The 14,161-nt window shown below is 41.5% G+C and overlaps 2 protein-coding genes across 2 annotated transcripts in view; one reads left to right on the top strand and one right to left on the bottom strand.

Moving 5' to 3' along the window:
* The first annotated feature begins 458 nt into the window (after nt 1-458).
* LOC134407473 (cytochrome P450 4B1-like) overlaps nt 459-14,161 on the top strand; it is a 31,834-nt gene continuing 18,131 nt past the window's right edge. Inside the window, exons 1-8 of the mRNA XM_063139272.1 lie at nt 459-806; nt 3,557-3,698; nt 5,238-5,282; nt 6,825-6,952; nt 8,289-8,419; nt 10,525-10,676; nt 11,474-11,580; nt 13,560-13,750. Coding sequence (XP_062995342.1) covers nt 621-806; nt 3,557-3,698; nt 5,238-5,282; nt 6,825-6,952; nt 8,289-8,419; nt 10,525-10,676; nt 11,474-11,580; nt 13,560-13,750 — 1,082 coding nt within the window. The 5' untranslated portion in view covers nt 459-620. The remainder of the gene's footprint in view (nt 807-3,556; nt 3,699-5,237; nt 5,283-6,824; nt 6,953-8,288; nt 8,420-10,524; nt 10,677-11,473; nt 11,581-13,559; nt 13,751-14,161) is intronic.
* PDZK1IP1 (PDZK1 interacting protein 1) overlaps nt 13,425-14,161 on the bottom strand; it is a 355,951-nt gene continuing 355,214 nt past the window's right edge. The window contains exon 5 of the transcript XR_010026045.1: nt 13,425-13,439. The gene's annotated coding sequence lies outside the window, so the exon portion shown is untranslated. The remainder of the gene's footprint in view (nt 13,440-14,161) is intronic.

Genomic DNA, 14,161 nt, shown 5'->3' with positions numbered 1-14,161 from the left:
GCTCTGTTGCCAAGGATTCCTCTCTTCAGCCCCCAAAAAGAAGAAACAAAAAGGAAGACAGGACTGAACAACAACCCTCGTGAAATTCCTAAAAAATAACAATGGTGGTGTGACTTTGATAGACAAAATGTCTCATCGGAACAGAAGAAGTATCCCTTTTGGTCTTCCATAGCCCCAATGAAAATCATCTTCCTAGGGTTGTACTTCAGACTTTCCTCTGTAATCTCCTGCATTTTATACGGCTCTTATCACATAAGCAATTAGTGTTATCTGTACATTGTGAAATGTCAACAGATGAGTGAAATGCGGGTGTCCTTTCACCTAACAAAATGGAAGGGCACAATAGTTGCTGTACTGGTTGTACACAGAGAAAAGGAAAAGTTCTAAGAAAAAATGTGATTGGCTCATCAGCCATTCAGCCCTCCTTGACAGTAACAGACATGCTTTCTAAAGGATAATATTTCTAATTCTCTTGGGAAAACATTCAAGACGAAGCAAGGTTCCAAATGTGAGTGTTTAGTATTAGCTTATATTAAACCCAGTACTTGGACAATAGAAGCCCAAAGGAAGGCGGCACGGTGCCATCTGTAAATACAGGTGAAATTGTGCCAGAGACAATCATGCATTCTTCTTGGTCTTGGCTGCCTCAGGATATCTCTCAGATTTTTCACATCACAGTTATTTTGAGCCTTACCTATGTGGTTATGAAAGCCATTCAGCTGTATTGGAGGAAGCAGTACCTGGCCAAAGTTCTCAGCTGTTTTCCAGGACCTCCCATCCATTGGTTGTATGGCCATATCAAAATGGTAAGCTGACTGCTGGGGCAGTATTGTGTGTGTGTATGACATTTTGCTTCATCCCATGTACCTGTTCCTTCGAATTATCCCCTACAGCGCTAAACTGTCGGCGTTGTTGTTGTTGCAGCAGTGTTCCTTTGCATACCAGGAAGTAGGTTTAAGGGGGGAAATGTAAAAAAAATCATAAAAAATCAACAGATGACCCAATCCGAGTCAAATTTGGTATGCTTAAAACTCTCCTTAATATTTATTACTGTGCCAATTTTGATGTCTTTATCTTTAAAGCTTATGCAGATGTAAGCATTTGTTTAATTTTTCTTTAAAATCCTGTTCCTGCACCCCAGTGGCCGCTCGGAAGATACGCTCGAAATGTGGTAGCTAAATATTGCACTTCTTTTGGCTTTATACTATAGCACAATTAAAGCAGGATGCATGGGAGTACTTCACAGCCAAAGCAGATTATAAGGTGGAAAACTTCTGAGTCCTTTGCACGCAATTCAGTGATTGCACAGTATAACCCTGGTGTGATAAAACTCATTGAGAATGATGGATGGTGCCTCTTATTTTGTAAATAAAGTCAGAAGTGAGGAGGGGAGTTTTGTGCATGTGGTCTTTCTACTGATAGAATCTTGGAAAGGTTGGACCTTGTTTTATCTGGAAGAAAATTCATATTAAGACAATGGCCATAAGAAATGCCAAGAAATAGTTTCAATAGGAAATATTTAAAAGTGATTTGCAGCTGAATTATAAATTTAATAAACAAAGCAGCTGGCTTTCTGGTTCATAAAATTTGACAGAACCCAGTTAGAGTTTCAGTGAGAGCAAGAGGCTAATTATTAGAGAACCCTTGCGTATACCGCAGCCAGCTTAGAGTTTCTGGTCTGTTGCATGTTGACCATACATGCTCAATCCACAGTCCAAACTGGATTAGACTATTTGGGGAAATCATGCTCAATTCAGAACATTGCTAGACATTATGACCTGCAATAGTTTTTATTCAAAATGAAGCAATTATGAACTTCAGCAGTATCATTGGGTATCAGCAAGAGCAGATTTGCCAACTATTCTGCTAAGCTAATATCCAAGGAATGTAATTTTTAATCTAAAATCTGGGCTAGGAGTGGTTGGTGGGATGGATCAGTGCACTCCTATAGTCCCTGGGATAGGTTTGAAATTATTCACTGAGGCTGGAGACAGAGCTCCAATCTCAGAGAAAGAAATCTAATCCTAGATCTCCCATCCCACTTTGCTGCTTCGGAAAGATCTGCACCCCTCACCTGTCTGATATCAGAGAGCATCATCAGACAAGCATTCTTTCCGCACACTTGTTTCCCACTCACTTTCTTTTGCAGGTCCTTTGGATGCTGCCGTCCACCTCCCGCATGCCTCCTCCTCCTGCTGCTTGTTTTTTCGTCGTAAAAAAAGACTCTGGAAATCCAACCTATTTTTTTAAAGCCAAACTTGCCATTTCCTGCTGTGTGCAGGAAAAGCAGTGCAATAAAAATGCCCATTGAATGGGCCACGTGGTTGTTGCTGTTTCCTCTTTCTTTGTCCTTGTAAAGAAATTGGTGCTATTGTGGGACGGCAGCAGGAGGCCATAGTGATGGCAGGGAAACATGCCAGAACTCATGACCACACACACATGATTCCACACACACACCCAGGTCTGATGACACTCAAGGTTCCATTGTTGAAGAGGGGGAAAGTGGGGAGGATTAAGGAGCATGGGAGTGGAGCACAGGATCCTCTGGAACTAAAGGATCCATCTCAGCCCCCAACCACATTCCCAGTGTAGGGAAACATTTGCATCAGCCCTACAGCTGATCACAATGGGAGGGATTTTTTTTACATAAAACCATGGAGGAAAAGCAATGTACTCCTCTCCTCCCTAACTTCTACTTTGCCAGCAGGAGCCTTGGGAATGGTGTGTGTGTGTTGCCCTAGTTATAATTTATTTATTTATTACATTTTTATACCGCCCAATAGCCGAAGCTCTCTGGGCGGTTCACAAAAATTAAAACCATCATAAAACAACCAACAGGTTAAAAACACAAATACAAAATACAGTATAAAAAGCACAACCAGGATAAAACTACGCAGCAAAATTGATATAAGGTTAAAATACAGAGTTAAAACAGTATAATTTAAATTTAAGTTAAAATTAAGTGTTAAAATACTGAGTGAATAAAAAGGTCTTCAGCTGGCGACGAAAGGAGTACAATGTAGGCGCCAGGCGGACCTCTCTGGGGAGCTCATTCCACAACCGGGGTGCCACAGTGGAGAAAGCCCTCCTCCTAGTAGCCACCTGCCTCACTTCCTTTGGCATAAGTAATTGGCTTCTATTGCTTGCTACTATTTCGTGTTAAATAAATATAATAAAAAACAGTTTATATTTAATATAGTCATGTGTCTGGCGTGGGGCCTGGCCTTGAAGAAAACTGAGTTTTTAATGTCTTATTTTACCTTCAGCACTTATTGAGTCTTCATGTCTTGCCGGCTAAGCAATGGAAGGGCCAAGGGGGGCATCATTATTGGGCTGTGCTTAGGGCATCAACTGGCCTTAATCCAGCCCTGGAGTGACCTAGTGCGCACAGAACAACATGAAGTACATGGAACAATATGAAGGCAGATATATAGGGCAGGATATAAATCATTTTAAATAAATAAATAAATAAATAAATAAATAGACAATTTGCATTGCTGACTGAATATGCAAATACAACGGCCATCATATAATCTGCTTAATGTAAATAATGCAGATGAAACCAGAGGAAGAGTTCCAGACTGCAGCAGCAATGATGAAAAAATACCCCTACGGTCATCCACTATGGTATGGAAGATTCTTGGTTTTCTTGAACATCTACCATCCTGAATATGCAAAGGCGCTATTTAACAGAGGCGGTAAGAAAACTGTACCTTATGTCCCTCTGATCGTCTGATGACATATGTTAGAGAGAGAAGCTGTTAAAAATATTAATGTATTTATCTATATCTCATGACTATCTTATGTCACTGTTTTATTTTTTTATGGATTTCAGCTTTTATTTATTCAAATGTCAGGACATGCGAAAGCTTGAAAAGCAAAGATGAGCAACATTTTGTTTGTACATGTATGCGTGAGCTTGTAGTGCTTGAAATGGACCTGTGCCTTGATCCTAGCCAGCATTAGTATGCTAAATAACTGCATACATATTTGTAATCAGAGACCTGGGCCTAATCTACACCAAGCAGATGTAGGCCTAGCTGAGGCCTTAGTGGCCACTATCATATTCCTGTGACTGCCATAAAACTAAAGAATATGTTCTATGGCCTAATCTACACCAAACAGGATATTACACTATGAAAACGGTATATAAAAGGCAGGAGCCACACCAAGCAGGATATAGCACTAATGAACGTGGTATATGGTATGTGTCAATGGGCCCCAACAGGTGTCAGTGCACTTCAATACCACTATAAAGCAGTAGTGTGGCTCCTGCCTTTTCCAGCAACTTACAGAGTTGCTGGAAACTCCATTGTCAGCTTCTGCTATAATGATGGCATCTAAGTCGGCTCTTATTTATCTGTGAAATGATCATTAAAGGCATCACAGTGAACTACCGAAGGCTCGAAGGCTCGAAGGCTTCCCACCTTCAGGGGGGAAGGTGCCTGAGTTAAACCCCTCATCACCCTGAACAGTTCTGCTGGACGCGAATTCTCAGATGCAATGCATGCAGAGAAGAAAGCTTTCTTCGCTGCACATATTGCCACCCCATAGGAACAAAGATGTTCTCTATGTTGTGTCTTGTCAGATATGAGTCGAGTTTTCCACCATTGGTGCTCCAGTCATCGTCCTTCCCGTTTCAATTCCCTGAGATCTTCTGTATACCAGGGTGCCCAGTTAAAAGCGGATTATAGAGGATGTTTGGGGGCGATCGTGTCAATAGCCCTAGTCAGATCTTGATTCCATCTATTGACCAGGGCTTCTACAGGATCGTTGATGATACGAGCCACAGAACCCTCTAAGGCTTTCTGAAATCCAAGAGGATCTATCAGCCTTCAAGGGCGTACCATCTTAACAGGTCCACCACTCCTGCAGGGGCGGATAGTAGCCGCGATACTAACTCTGACCAGAAAATGCTCTATCCATGACAACACAGAGGTATTTAACACCTCCGCCCACAGATCCATCTGTTCGGAACTGAAAACAGCATCGACGGTGCTGGTGAATTTAGGTGCTGCTGAAATTCCCTTTTCTCTACAACTGTTAAAAATACAGGAGCCCTGTCCTCCTTTCCATATGGCCACCCTACATGTGAGGGATCTCTGAGTGCTCACAAAATTACTGTTGATTGAGGCAATGGAATGCAATTTAGAAAATGAAACATTTATACTGATTTTCCCAAGGACGTTATAATTTCACACTAACACCATTTTTCTCTCATTTATCAAATCATTTAGATCCAAAATCTCTTATAACATACAACTTCCTAATTCCATGGATCGGTATGTATTGTGTTTCACTAATTATATATCACTGTATTTACTGCCATATTTATTGCACCAGAGTTACCAACCAACTGTACTTGTTTGGCAAGCCCAGCCTTCCTCAAGGCTTCATCCCATGTACGTTTTCCCCTCAAATTATCCCCTGTAGTGTAAAGCTGTTGTTGCTAGCTAAATCACACCCCAGGCGGCAGCGCTCCTAAGATCCTTTGCATACCAGGAAAAGGATTTAAGGGGGGAAATGTAAAAAATCAACAGATGACCCAATCCATTTCAAATCTGATATGCTTAAAGCTCTCCTTAATATCTATTACTGTGCCAATTTTGATGACTTTATCTTTAAAACTTACACAGATGTAAGCATTTGTTTAATTTGTACTTTAAACATATCAAATCCTGCTCCTGAGCCCCCAGTGGCTGCTCGGAAAACAACAAATGATTTGCTCCTAACAGGTAGCAAAATAGGTCGGGTCTTTTGGCTTTATAGCACAATTAAAGCAGGATGCATGGGAGTACTTCACAGTCAAAGCAGATTATAAGCTGCAAAACTTTGGAGTCCTTTGCACGCAATTCACAGTGATTGCACAATATAACCCTGGTGTGATGTAGCCAATAGTCTGGCACCATCCTGACATGTTGGACTACAGCTTTCGTCATCTCAGCCAGCAGGACTAACACATTTCTACCCACTTCACTTGGGAATCAGAGTCTTAGGGTGCAATCCTATGCAAGTTTAGACAGCAAAAAGGTCTACACCTCCCAGCATGCTGAATGGGGCATACTAGGAGTTGTAGGCCTTTTTTCTGCCTAGACTTGCATAGAATCACACCCTTAATGTATTATACTAAATTTGAAAATATGTAATTTTTGGATAGTAGGTAAATATATTTTATTTATTTATTTATTTATTTATTTATTTATTTATTTATTACATTTTTATACCGCCCAATAGCCGAAGTAGGGAAATAGTAGGGAAATATACACTCTGCAAACAATCTTTCAAAACAACAACGACTCTTAAACATATCATGGAGTGGAGTGGATTCTCATGGAAGGAGTTCCTCACTTGGATTGCTCACCACCTTCCTCACCACCACCTTCCTCACCACCTTAATTACGTGCCTGTTTCCATTGTCAAAAACGGAAATTCTTCTTTTTCTACAGGATCAGCTCCTTGATCTGGAATTTACAATCTAAGCATGGTGCAAATTGTATTTAAGCCATTTTTATGAGGGGTAGGGGTGGGGGTCGCTAAGCCTCATATTTTCTGGCCTTTAGGAAAACTCTGAAGAAGAACCAACTGTTTTATTTGGCTTTTCTTTTGAGTTGTGTTTAAACTTGATGAGCTCATGGCAGTAATTATTTTAGTAATCTCTGGGCTGGATATTTGTTGTTTATTATTTATGTTGCCTTTTGTTGTTTTATTGCATTTGGGTTTTTAACATGTATGTCACCTTGAGAAAGTTGTACCTTTATAAGTGCCCTGGATGTATTTTAAATAAATAAATAAATAAAATGTTTTCATCAACTTTCCCTTGGTAGGAAAGGGGTTACTGATCCTAAATGGGCCAAAGTGGCAGCAGCACCGAAAGCTTCTGACTCCCGGATTCCATTACAATATTCTGAAGCCTTATGTGGCTCTCATGGCAGAATCAGTCAAAGAGATGCTGGTAAGAAACTGTTGCCACTCTCAAATAAATAAAATGTTTTCATCAACTTTCTGTTGATCAAGGTCCATTCTGTTTACCCTAGAAGCTAGCTCTTCTTATATAATCCATTAAGGGTGTCAACCCAAAGAGTTAATCATGCTCTTTAGGGTTTTGAGATTTTCCATCTCTCAGATGCCACCCACACCCACACACAAGGCTTTCACGCACACACCTCCCTGAGGCTAAGCACCACCCCTTAAATACCCAAGGAGGGGGTAAAAGTATAACCTTTCCCTTATAGCAGAGGGAAAAGGAAAGAATATTTAGAAAAGGCTTTTCTGTGAATATAGCAGGCTGAAGGTTTAATGTAATGTGTTTATTTATGAACTAATAGAGGATGAGATACAGCCAAACTGGCACATGGTTTTATGGTAGCAAAAGAAAGAAGAAAATGTTTATTGTTGTTTACAGTTCTTAGTTCCTTCAAATTCTATTCAAATCCTGCCTGTTCTTAAGAATACTGGTGGAAACAAATCTAATAATAACAATCCTAAGTCCCTATGATCTTATTTTCACTCACTCCTCACACAACTCCTGACAAGACATCACACAGATAAACACATCTACCCTCCAAACACATTTTCCCTTTGCCATTGTGAAGCTATCTGGGGCTAAACCCTGGAACTCTGCTCCAAACAAATCTGGCACGTACCCTGACTTTTTTTGGCAGTGGAGTCAATGGCGCCCCCTGATTGGTCACCATGGGTGGCCCCATGCTTCTGGAGAAGTAGATACTGATAATAAAAAGAAAAAGAAATGGGGTTGGGGTGGGGAGGAATGGGCAGCCAGAGGGAGAAGTGGCTGCTCTCGATCAAAGTCACCCACAAGCCGAACTGCATAACAATGCCCTTTTTGACTTGTCCCTTCATTGTCATTGTCCATCTTGATCAGTGCAAGATGCTCTACAGATGCCAACAAGGGACTCTGACATAAGTGTAGTTGCTCCCTTAGCTTACGTTGTACAGATTTCAGGAAGACTGGAATTTCTGTTCCTGTTTTATTGTGCATATTATCTGATTTCTTCCCCGTATCCTGCTTTTATCTTAATTTTAATAAACTCAATTTATTAGAGTTACTGGGCTGGATTGGTTCCCTGATTACACCTTAATTCCTCCTAAAGAGAAAAACTTGAATGGTGAGTGTTCAGACTTACCTTGGAGGGCAGGAACTGGACTTCACTATTGGATAATCTTCATGCCAGCCTCGACAGAATGTGACCCAGTAGCTGGTAATGAATCATCCAGTCTTTCTGGAGACATCCCTCTTCCCACTATCTGTCTCTTTTCTAAAATATTAGGATGTATTGGAAAAGCTGGTCCCAAGAGACACCACGATGTCAGTGGAGATGTTCAAATATGTCTCTTTGATGACTCTTGATACTATCATGAAATGTGCCTTCAGCTACCACAGCAATTGTCAGACAAACAGGTCAGTATAAGATGCCTTCTTCAGCCACAGTGGAGACACGGGCCTTCTTTTCTGCACTAAGGGCTACCACTGGCATGAGAAATAACCATAAGATCCCAGTGAGTTGTATCTGCATATGCTTCAACTCCAATGTGGAGACTGACCATGTGGAAGGAATGCTTCAGGAGCTACTATCTCAGCATTACAATGTGAGATGGGCTGTCACCTGGAAATGTTGTTTGCCTGATCCACCTTCTGCATCAACTGTACAGGAGATTTTTTAAAATAAAAATACAGACAATGCAGAGTTTGAAGTGCAGAATCTGGAGTTTAATGTATTCAAATACAGTTTTTGAAATGCAGAATTTGAAGTTTAGTGTATGTCATATCTCCAAGCCCTCCAGCTGCTGTGCAAGATGATAAAGCGGTCTGCCAAGTTATACACAAAGCTTTATCCTGCCAATAAACATCTCTTTGCACCTGAAGAGAGGTTGAACCCTAGGAACTTTCCTCTGGGCTAAACTTGGTTAACTAAGGCCATGTCTATACTAGCCCGATAGTTTGGTCATGGCTGAGTCCTTGTGCGCTCATATGATGCACAGAGACTTCTGGTGGCGAGGGATGACGATGATGGGCATGGGTTTTCCCAGGTATATAGAAACCCTGGGAAAACCCAATTCTTCCTGGGGTCTCAGGACCATCCTGAGACCACGGGAGGTGTGGGCGCCTATCGTGCCTGGTGCAGCTTACTTGCGAGTGAATGCAGTACCAGAAATGCAGCTCCATGCCCATTGGGGGTGGGAGGGTGAGCAATTCTGCCATCCCTGCGATGGCGGGTGGGGGTTTAAAGGGTGTATGTTTGGTTGTTGTTTTTCTCCACTTTTACATTGGAGCGGGCCCTCACTTTTGCATGAACAGCCCTGCTTAAGGGGAAAAAAATGGTGGCCGCAACATGCCTCTTTCCTCCCAGCATGTCACGTGCCATGTGTGCACCCTGGAGGAAGATCTCACAATCAGGATACTGCGAGATACTCCCCTCTCCCTCCTGGAAGGCTGGGAGGTGTAGAAAGGGCCTAAGAGAAACAATTGTCCTTTCAACAAAAGGGAAGGTCTCTCGCCTAAGTTCCTTTCACTTCAAGGAGGTTTCCTTTGAAGAAGGCTTTGGCGACACACTAGCCAAGCTGATTGCCTCTCACCTACTTTTAGTTCCACCCATTTGAACCTGCAGCAGACCCTGGGATCGGCCAACTCTGAAGTCTCTTCCCCCTCTGATGATTCCTGAATTCCCACAGCCTGAGTTGTTAACATTTTCACTGATAAGGTCCAGTGAAGATTCATCCCCGGCAGGTGAAGAGCCTGGGAGGCACAACTCCCCCACTTCCTCTGTAAGCTGGGATGTTTCTAGTCCTGTTTCTTTAGCTTCTGAACCTAATTCTGATTGATAGCTTGAAACTCCTTCCCACACACCAAGGAGAACAGGCCTGATCATGACAATGTATTGCAGTAGGAATGCTTGCATTGCTTGCTTTGTTTATTCATTTAAAAGTTTCAACCCACTCTTTTGCAAAACAAGATCCAAGTACATCAGGAGTAAGATAGTCCCTGCTTCCAGGCTTACAATCTAAAGGACATGACACTCAAGAGGAAAAAATAATGAGAACAAATAATGAGGATAGGAGGAAAAGGCAAGCTTAGGCATGAGTTCATAAAGTTGGGATGAAATGAAAATGGGAACAGTTCATATAGTCTAATGGAATAGCTGCCAACGAGGTTGGGGAGAGTCAGAGGCAGCTGGTCTCTCGACAGAGGCAATGGCATAGTCCTGCTTTTCTTATCTGATGGAATGGCTGTTGTACTTTTAGGCATCTCATTTTACTGTGTAAAGGCCTAAGGAGTCAATGATGAGAATCAGTAGGATAGGTGCCCTTGCTCCTCCTCTACCTATGACATAATACAACTCTGCTAGTATTTTGGAAAACTTTCAGCAATATCTTATGCAGTTGTACTTGGAAGCAAGTTCTACTGTGTTTAACAGGACTTACATTCTAGTGATGATGTAGCCTAGTGGTGTCTTCTCTGATGTGCTTCCTGAGTCATATCCACATCTGCTTTCTCTCTGTCCACAGGAATAATTCCTACATTAATACAGTCTTTGACCTCAGCCTCATGTTTAACCATAGACTGAAGACACCTTGGTACCACAATGATCTGATTTACTGGTTCAGCTCCCAAGGACATCAGTTCCGTAAGGCTTGCAAACTAGCTCACCTTCACACAGGTATTTTTTTATAAACATGGCCATTCCCTGCTTCGTTCTGGTTCAGGTTTCTTTGTCTGGCTTCATCCAAATATTTCTAAAGAGTACACAACATTTACTTGACTGCAAAAATTTCAGAGGGTTCAAATGATTTTGAGGAAAGCTGGAGGATAGAAGGAGAAAGTAAAGACAAAGCTACATTTAAGCAAATATTTGACTACGGTACTTTTTATTTATGGGTGGCTACTATGGAGTTGGGAATGATGAGTAACGATTAACTTCATTCATGGGTAATGGTACACTATGCTTCATTTCATTAACCACACTGTCCATTGACCAGCTTCCCTAGTCCTTGTATCTCAGCCTCTCCTCCTTTGAGTCCTGTAAATTAATTAATTAATTAATTAATTAATTAAAAACCCCTCTAATTAGCCATTTTGGGGTTAATTCATTGCCTCCCCCTTTCTTTCTTTCTTTCTTTCTTTCTTTCTTTCTTTCAGACTAATCTTCGTCCTATCTTCCTGCCAGGTTCCTCTTGCTCAAGCCATCATCTATTAGCATGCTTCTTTCAGTCTGCTTGAATCTGGATTTCCTGTTTCTTGGCTTCCCTACATCACCCTTCTCCTGTGTGAGGTTTTAATCCTAACTAAAGGGAGAGCTTTCTGTTCCCACACAGAAGCTGGACTGTTTGGTTCCTTGAGCTACATATAAGCTACCAATCCAGCCCAGCTAATCAGAGGCTTCGTCACCACAAACATAACAGATATCTTTGCTTAGTTCCTATGTCCACCTTTACTCACTTCTTATATCTAATGCAGATAATGTAATAAGACAGAGGAAGGAGTCTCTCAAGGATGACAAAGAACTTGAAAAGATCTTAAAGAAGAGGCATTTAGATTTTTTGGATATTCTTCTTTGTGCGAAGGTAATTATTGTGACAACAATGTGTTTCAACCCTGTCAAAGGGGCTCTGCAGGAAACTGCAAAGTGCTTTTACATACACCCCAGGAGCGGTGGCATGAGTGTCGCCCACAGAGGAATCGTGGTGGCTGGGTGGGTTTGAATGTGGCTCCCAGAATCCTGCAGTTGCCTAACCCTGGTATAGAGGGTCAAGTGATCCTTAAGGTAACCTGGTCCAAATTTGTTAAGGCTTTATATATCTTGAATTTGACCTAGTAGCATATTGGTAGCCAGTGCAGTTCTTTCAGCATTAGTATTACATACTGTCGAGAGGATGCTCTGGTCAACAGCTTTGCAGCTGCATTCTATATCAGTTGCAGCTTCTGGATCAATCCCCATGTGGATCCCATTGCATCAATCCAAGTGTGACGTTACAATGCATGATCTACCATGGTCAAACTGGCCCAGTCCAGCAATGGCCATGTCTGTTTTACCAGCTGAAGCTAGTAGAAGGTGTTCCTAGCCACTGAAGTCACCTAGGCCTCAATGACAGAGATGGATCCAGAAGAATTCCCTAGCTCTGCACCTGCATCCTCGATCCAAAACAGGCAACTGACATATACTGGAGCCAGGATGTACTCACCCATGTAGCCTCTATCTTTCCAGGGCAGGATCTATACTACTGCTTATAATGGTTTATAATGGTTATGACAACTGTTCAGGCCCAGGACACATTACATATACAGTTTTCATACCTTTTAAAAAATGTTATATCCTGCTTGGTGTAGATCAGCCCAGATTCAAGCCCGGTTTATTGGCCCTCATCCAGCCCAGCATTGCATCCAGGCACTGTTTCAGAACCTGCATGGCAACACTTGATTCAGATGATAGGGAGAAATAAGCCCTCTGCAGGTGTTTGCTTGTTTGCAAACGTGTGGAGGGGATGTAGGTGTACATGTAAACCCCACCTTCCCTGCATTCCTGGTTACCAGTTTTAATTTTCTTCATTGAACATGCTTACAGAGTTTCCATGATCAGACACCCTTGCCTTCTCAGGGTATCCTGCATGGGGCTATAGAGACTGGTTTCATCAGCATACTGATAACGCTTTGCTCCAAATCGCCTAATGTGCCCTTAGTTGGTGCATCACTGGTGGGTGGGTGGGTGTTTTAAAAAATATAAACCACCTTACCCCATGCTCAAGCAGGCTAATACTGTCATGTACCTTTAAAAAAGCCAATTACAGTGATAAATGAAATATCATGCATTGAATGATTCCTCTGCACAGGGGCCTACAGAAATAGATAGAGACATGCAATCTGAATCAGCCTACACACTGGTGCAGAAATATATCTATGTGTGAAAATTATGCATTCCAGGCAGGCAATGTAATGGTGATCCCTCTATGAATGCAGTAGAATGGTGGTACAGAGTTATAGCAAAAAATATGAATTGTACGTAGCCATAGTTCTTATTGGGATCTATTGATGTTTTTACACCTGGTGCATGTGCTATATGATCTCCTGCTCTTCTTCAGACAAAGAGGAACTTGTATGTGCACAAGGAGAAAGTTGCTTATAATATGCACTGATCTGAATGCATCAACATTGTAGGTATGACTGTCAATGTCTTATGATTTACACTGTCATTCATCCCTCCAGGGCATAGCTATTGTTAGTAAAAAACTTAAACCTGCACAACTTGTGAATTATCAAAGGAAGATGCTTTATACCAAATTAGAGCTAAGGGTTGTCAATTGGCAGCAGCTTTCCAAATTACAAGCTTGATGTGTTACAAGTCACGCAGGCCTGCTTTAAAGGAACTATGAATAATTTCCCTTCTGTTAGGCCAGCCTCCCCAACCTGGTGACCTCCAGATTTTTCCCTCCAGTTTCAGCTCCCATCAGCAATCACGGTCAATGAATAGGAATTGGGGAAAATTCACTTAGAACAATATTAAGCTTGATATCGATCTTACCAAGGCTTGCATTTCCTGTGTCATTAGGATGAAAACGGAAATCCATTATCAGATGAAGATGTACGTGCTGAGGTGGACACGTTCATGTTTGAAGGTCACGATACGACGGCTAGTGGACTCTCTTGGCTCCTGTATTGTATGGCCCAGAACCCTGAACATCAACAGAAATGCAGAGAGGAGATAAAGGAACTTCTTGCGGATCAGGAGCTTATTCAATGGTCAGACTTTCTTCTTCTTCTTCTTCTTCTTCTTCTTCTTCTTCTTCTTCTTCTTCTTCTTCTTCTTCTTTTATAATTTTTATTGCTTTTCCACATTACTTAAACATACATCATTACAATAAAACAACAACAACAACAACATACTACATACATGTTGAATAAATGTTGATTACAGAGTATCATATCATAACATAATCAATCTTAACATATAAGTGCACCCCCCACCTCGGGATCTCATTCCTGATTCCAAAATCTCATACTTTCTTCTGTTGGCGGTTTCCCACTTCCCTTAGAAAACACAAATATTAGGAACTGTTTCCAAATTCCTTCAAAATCATTTGTTTTAGCTATACCTCTTCTCCACTTAATATTACAAGTCAATTTATCATTAATGGCTATATCCCATACTTC

Source organism: Elgaria multicarinata, chromosome 1 (assembly GCF_023053635.1).
Source record: "Elgaria multicarinata webbii isolate HBS135686 ecotype San Diego chromosome 1, rElgMul1.1.pri, whole genome shotgun sequence".
NCBI lineage: Eukaryota > Metazoa > Chordata > Lepidosauria > Squamata > Anguidae > Elgaria > Elgaria multicarinata.
Note: the sequence above shows the minus strand (reverse complement) of the source record. Positions and strands in the feature narration are given on the sequence as shown.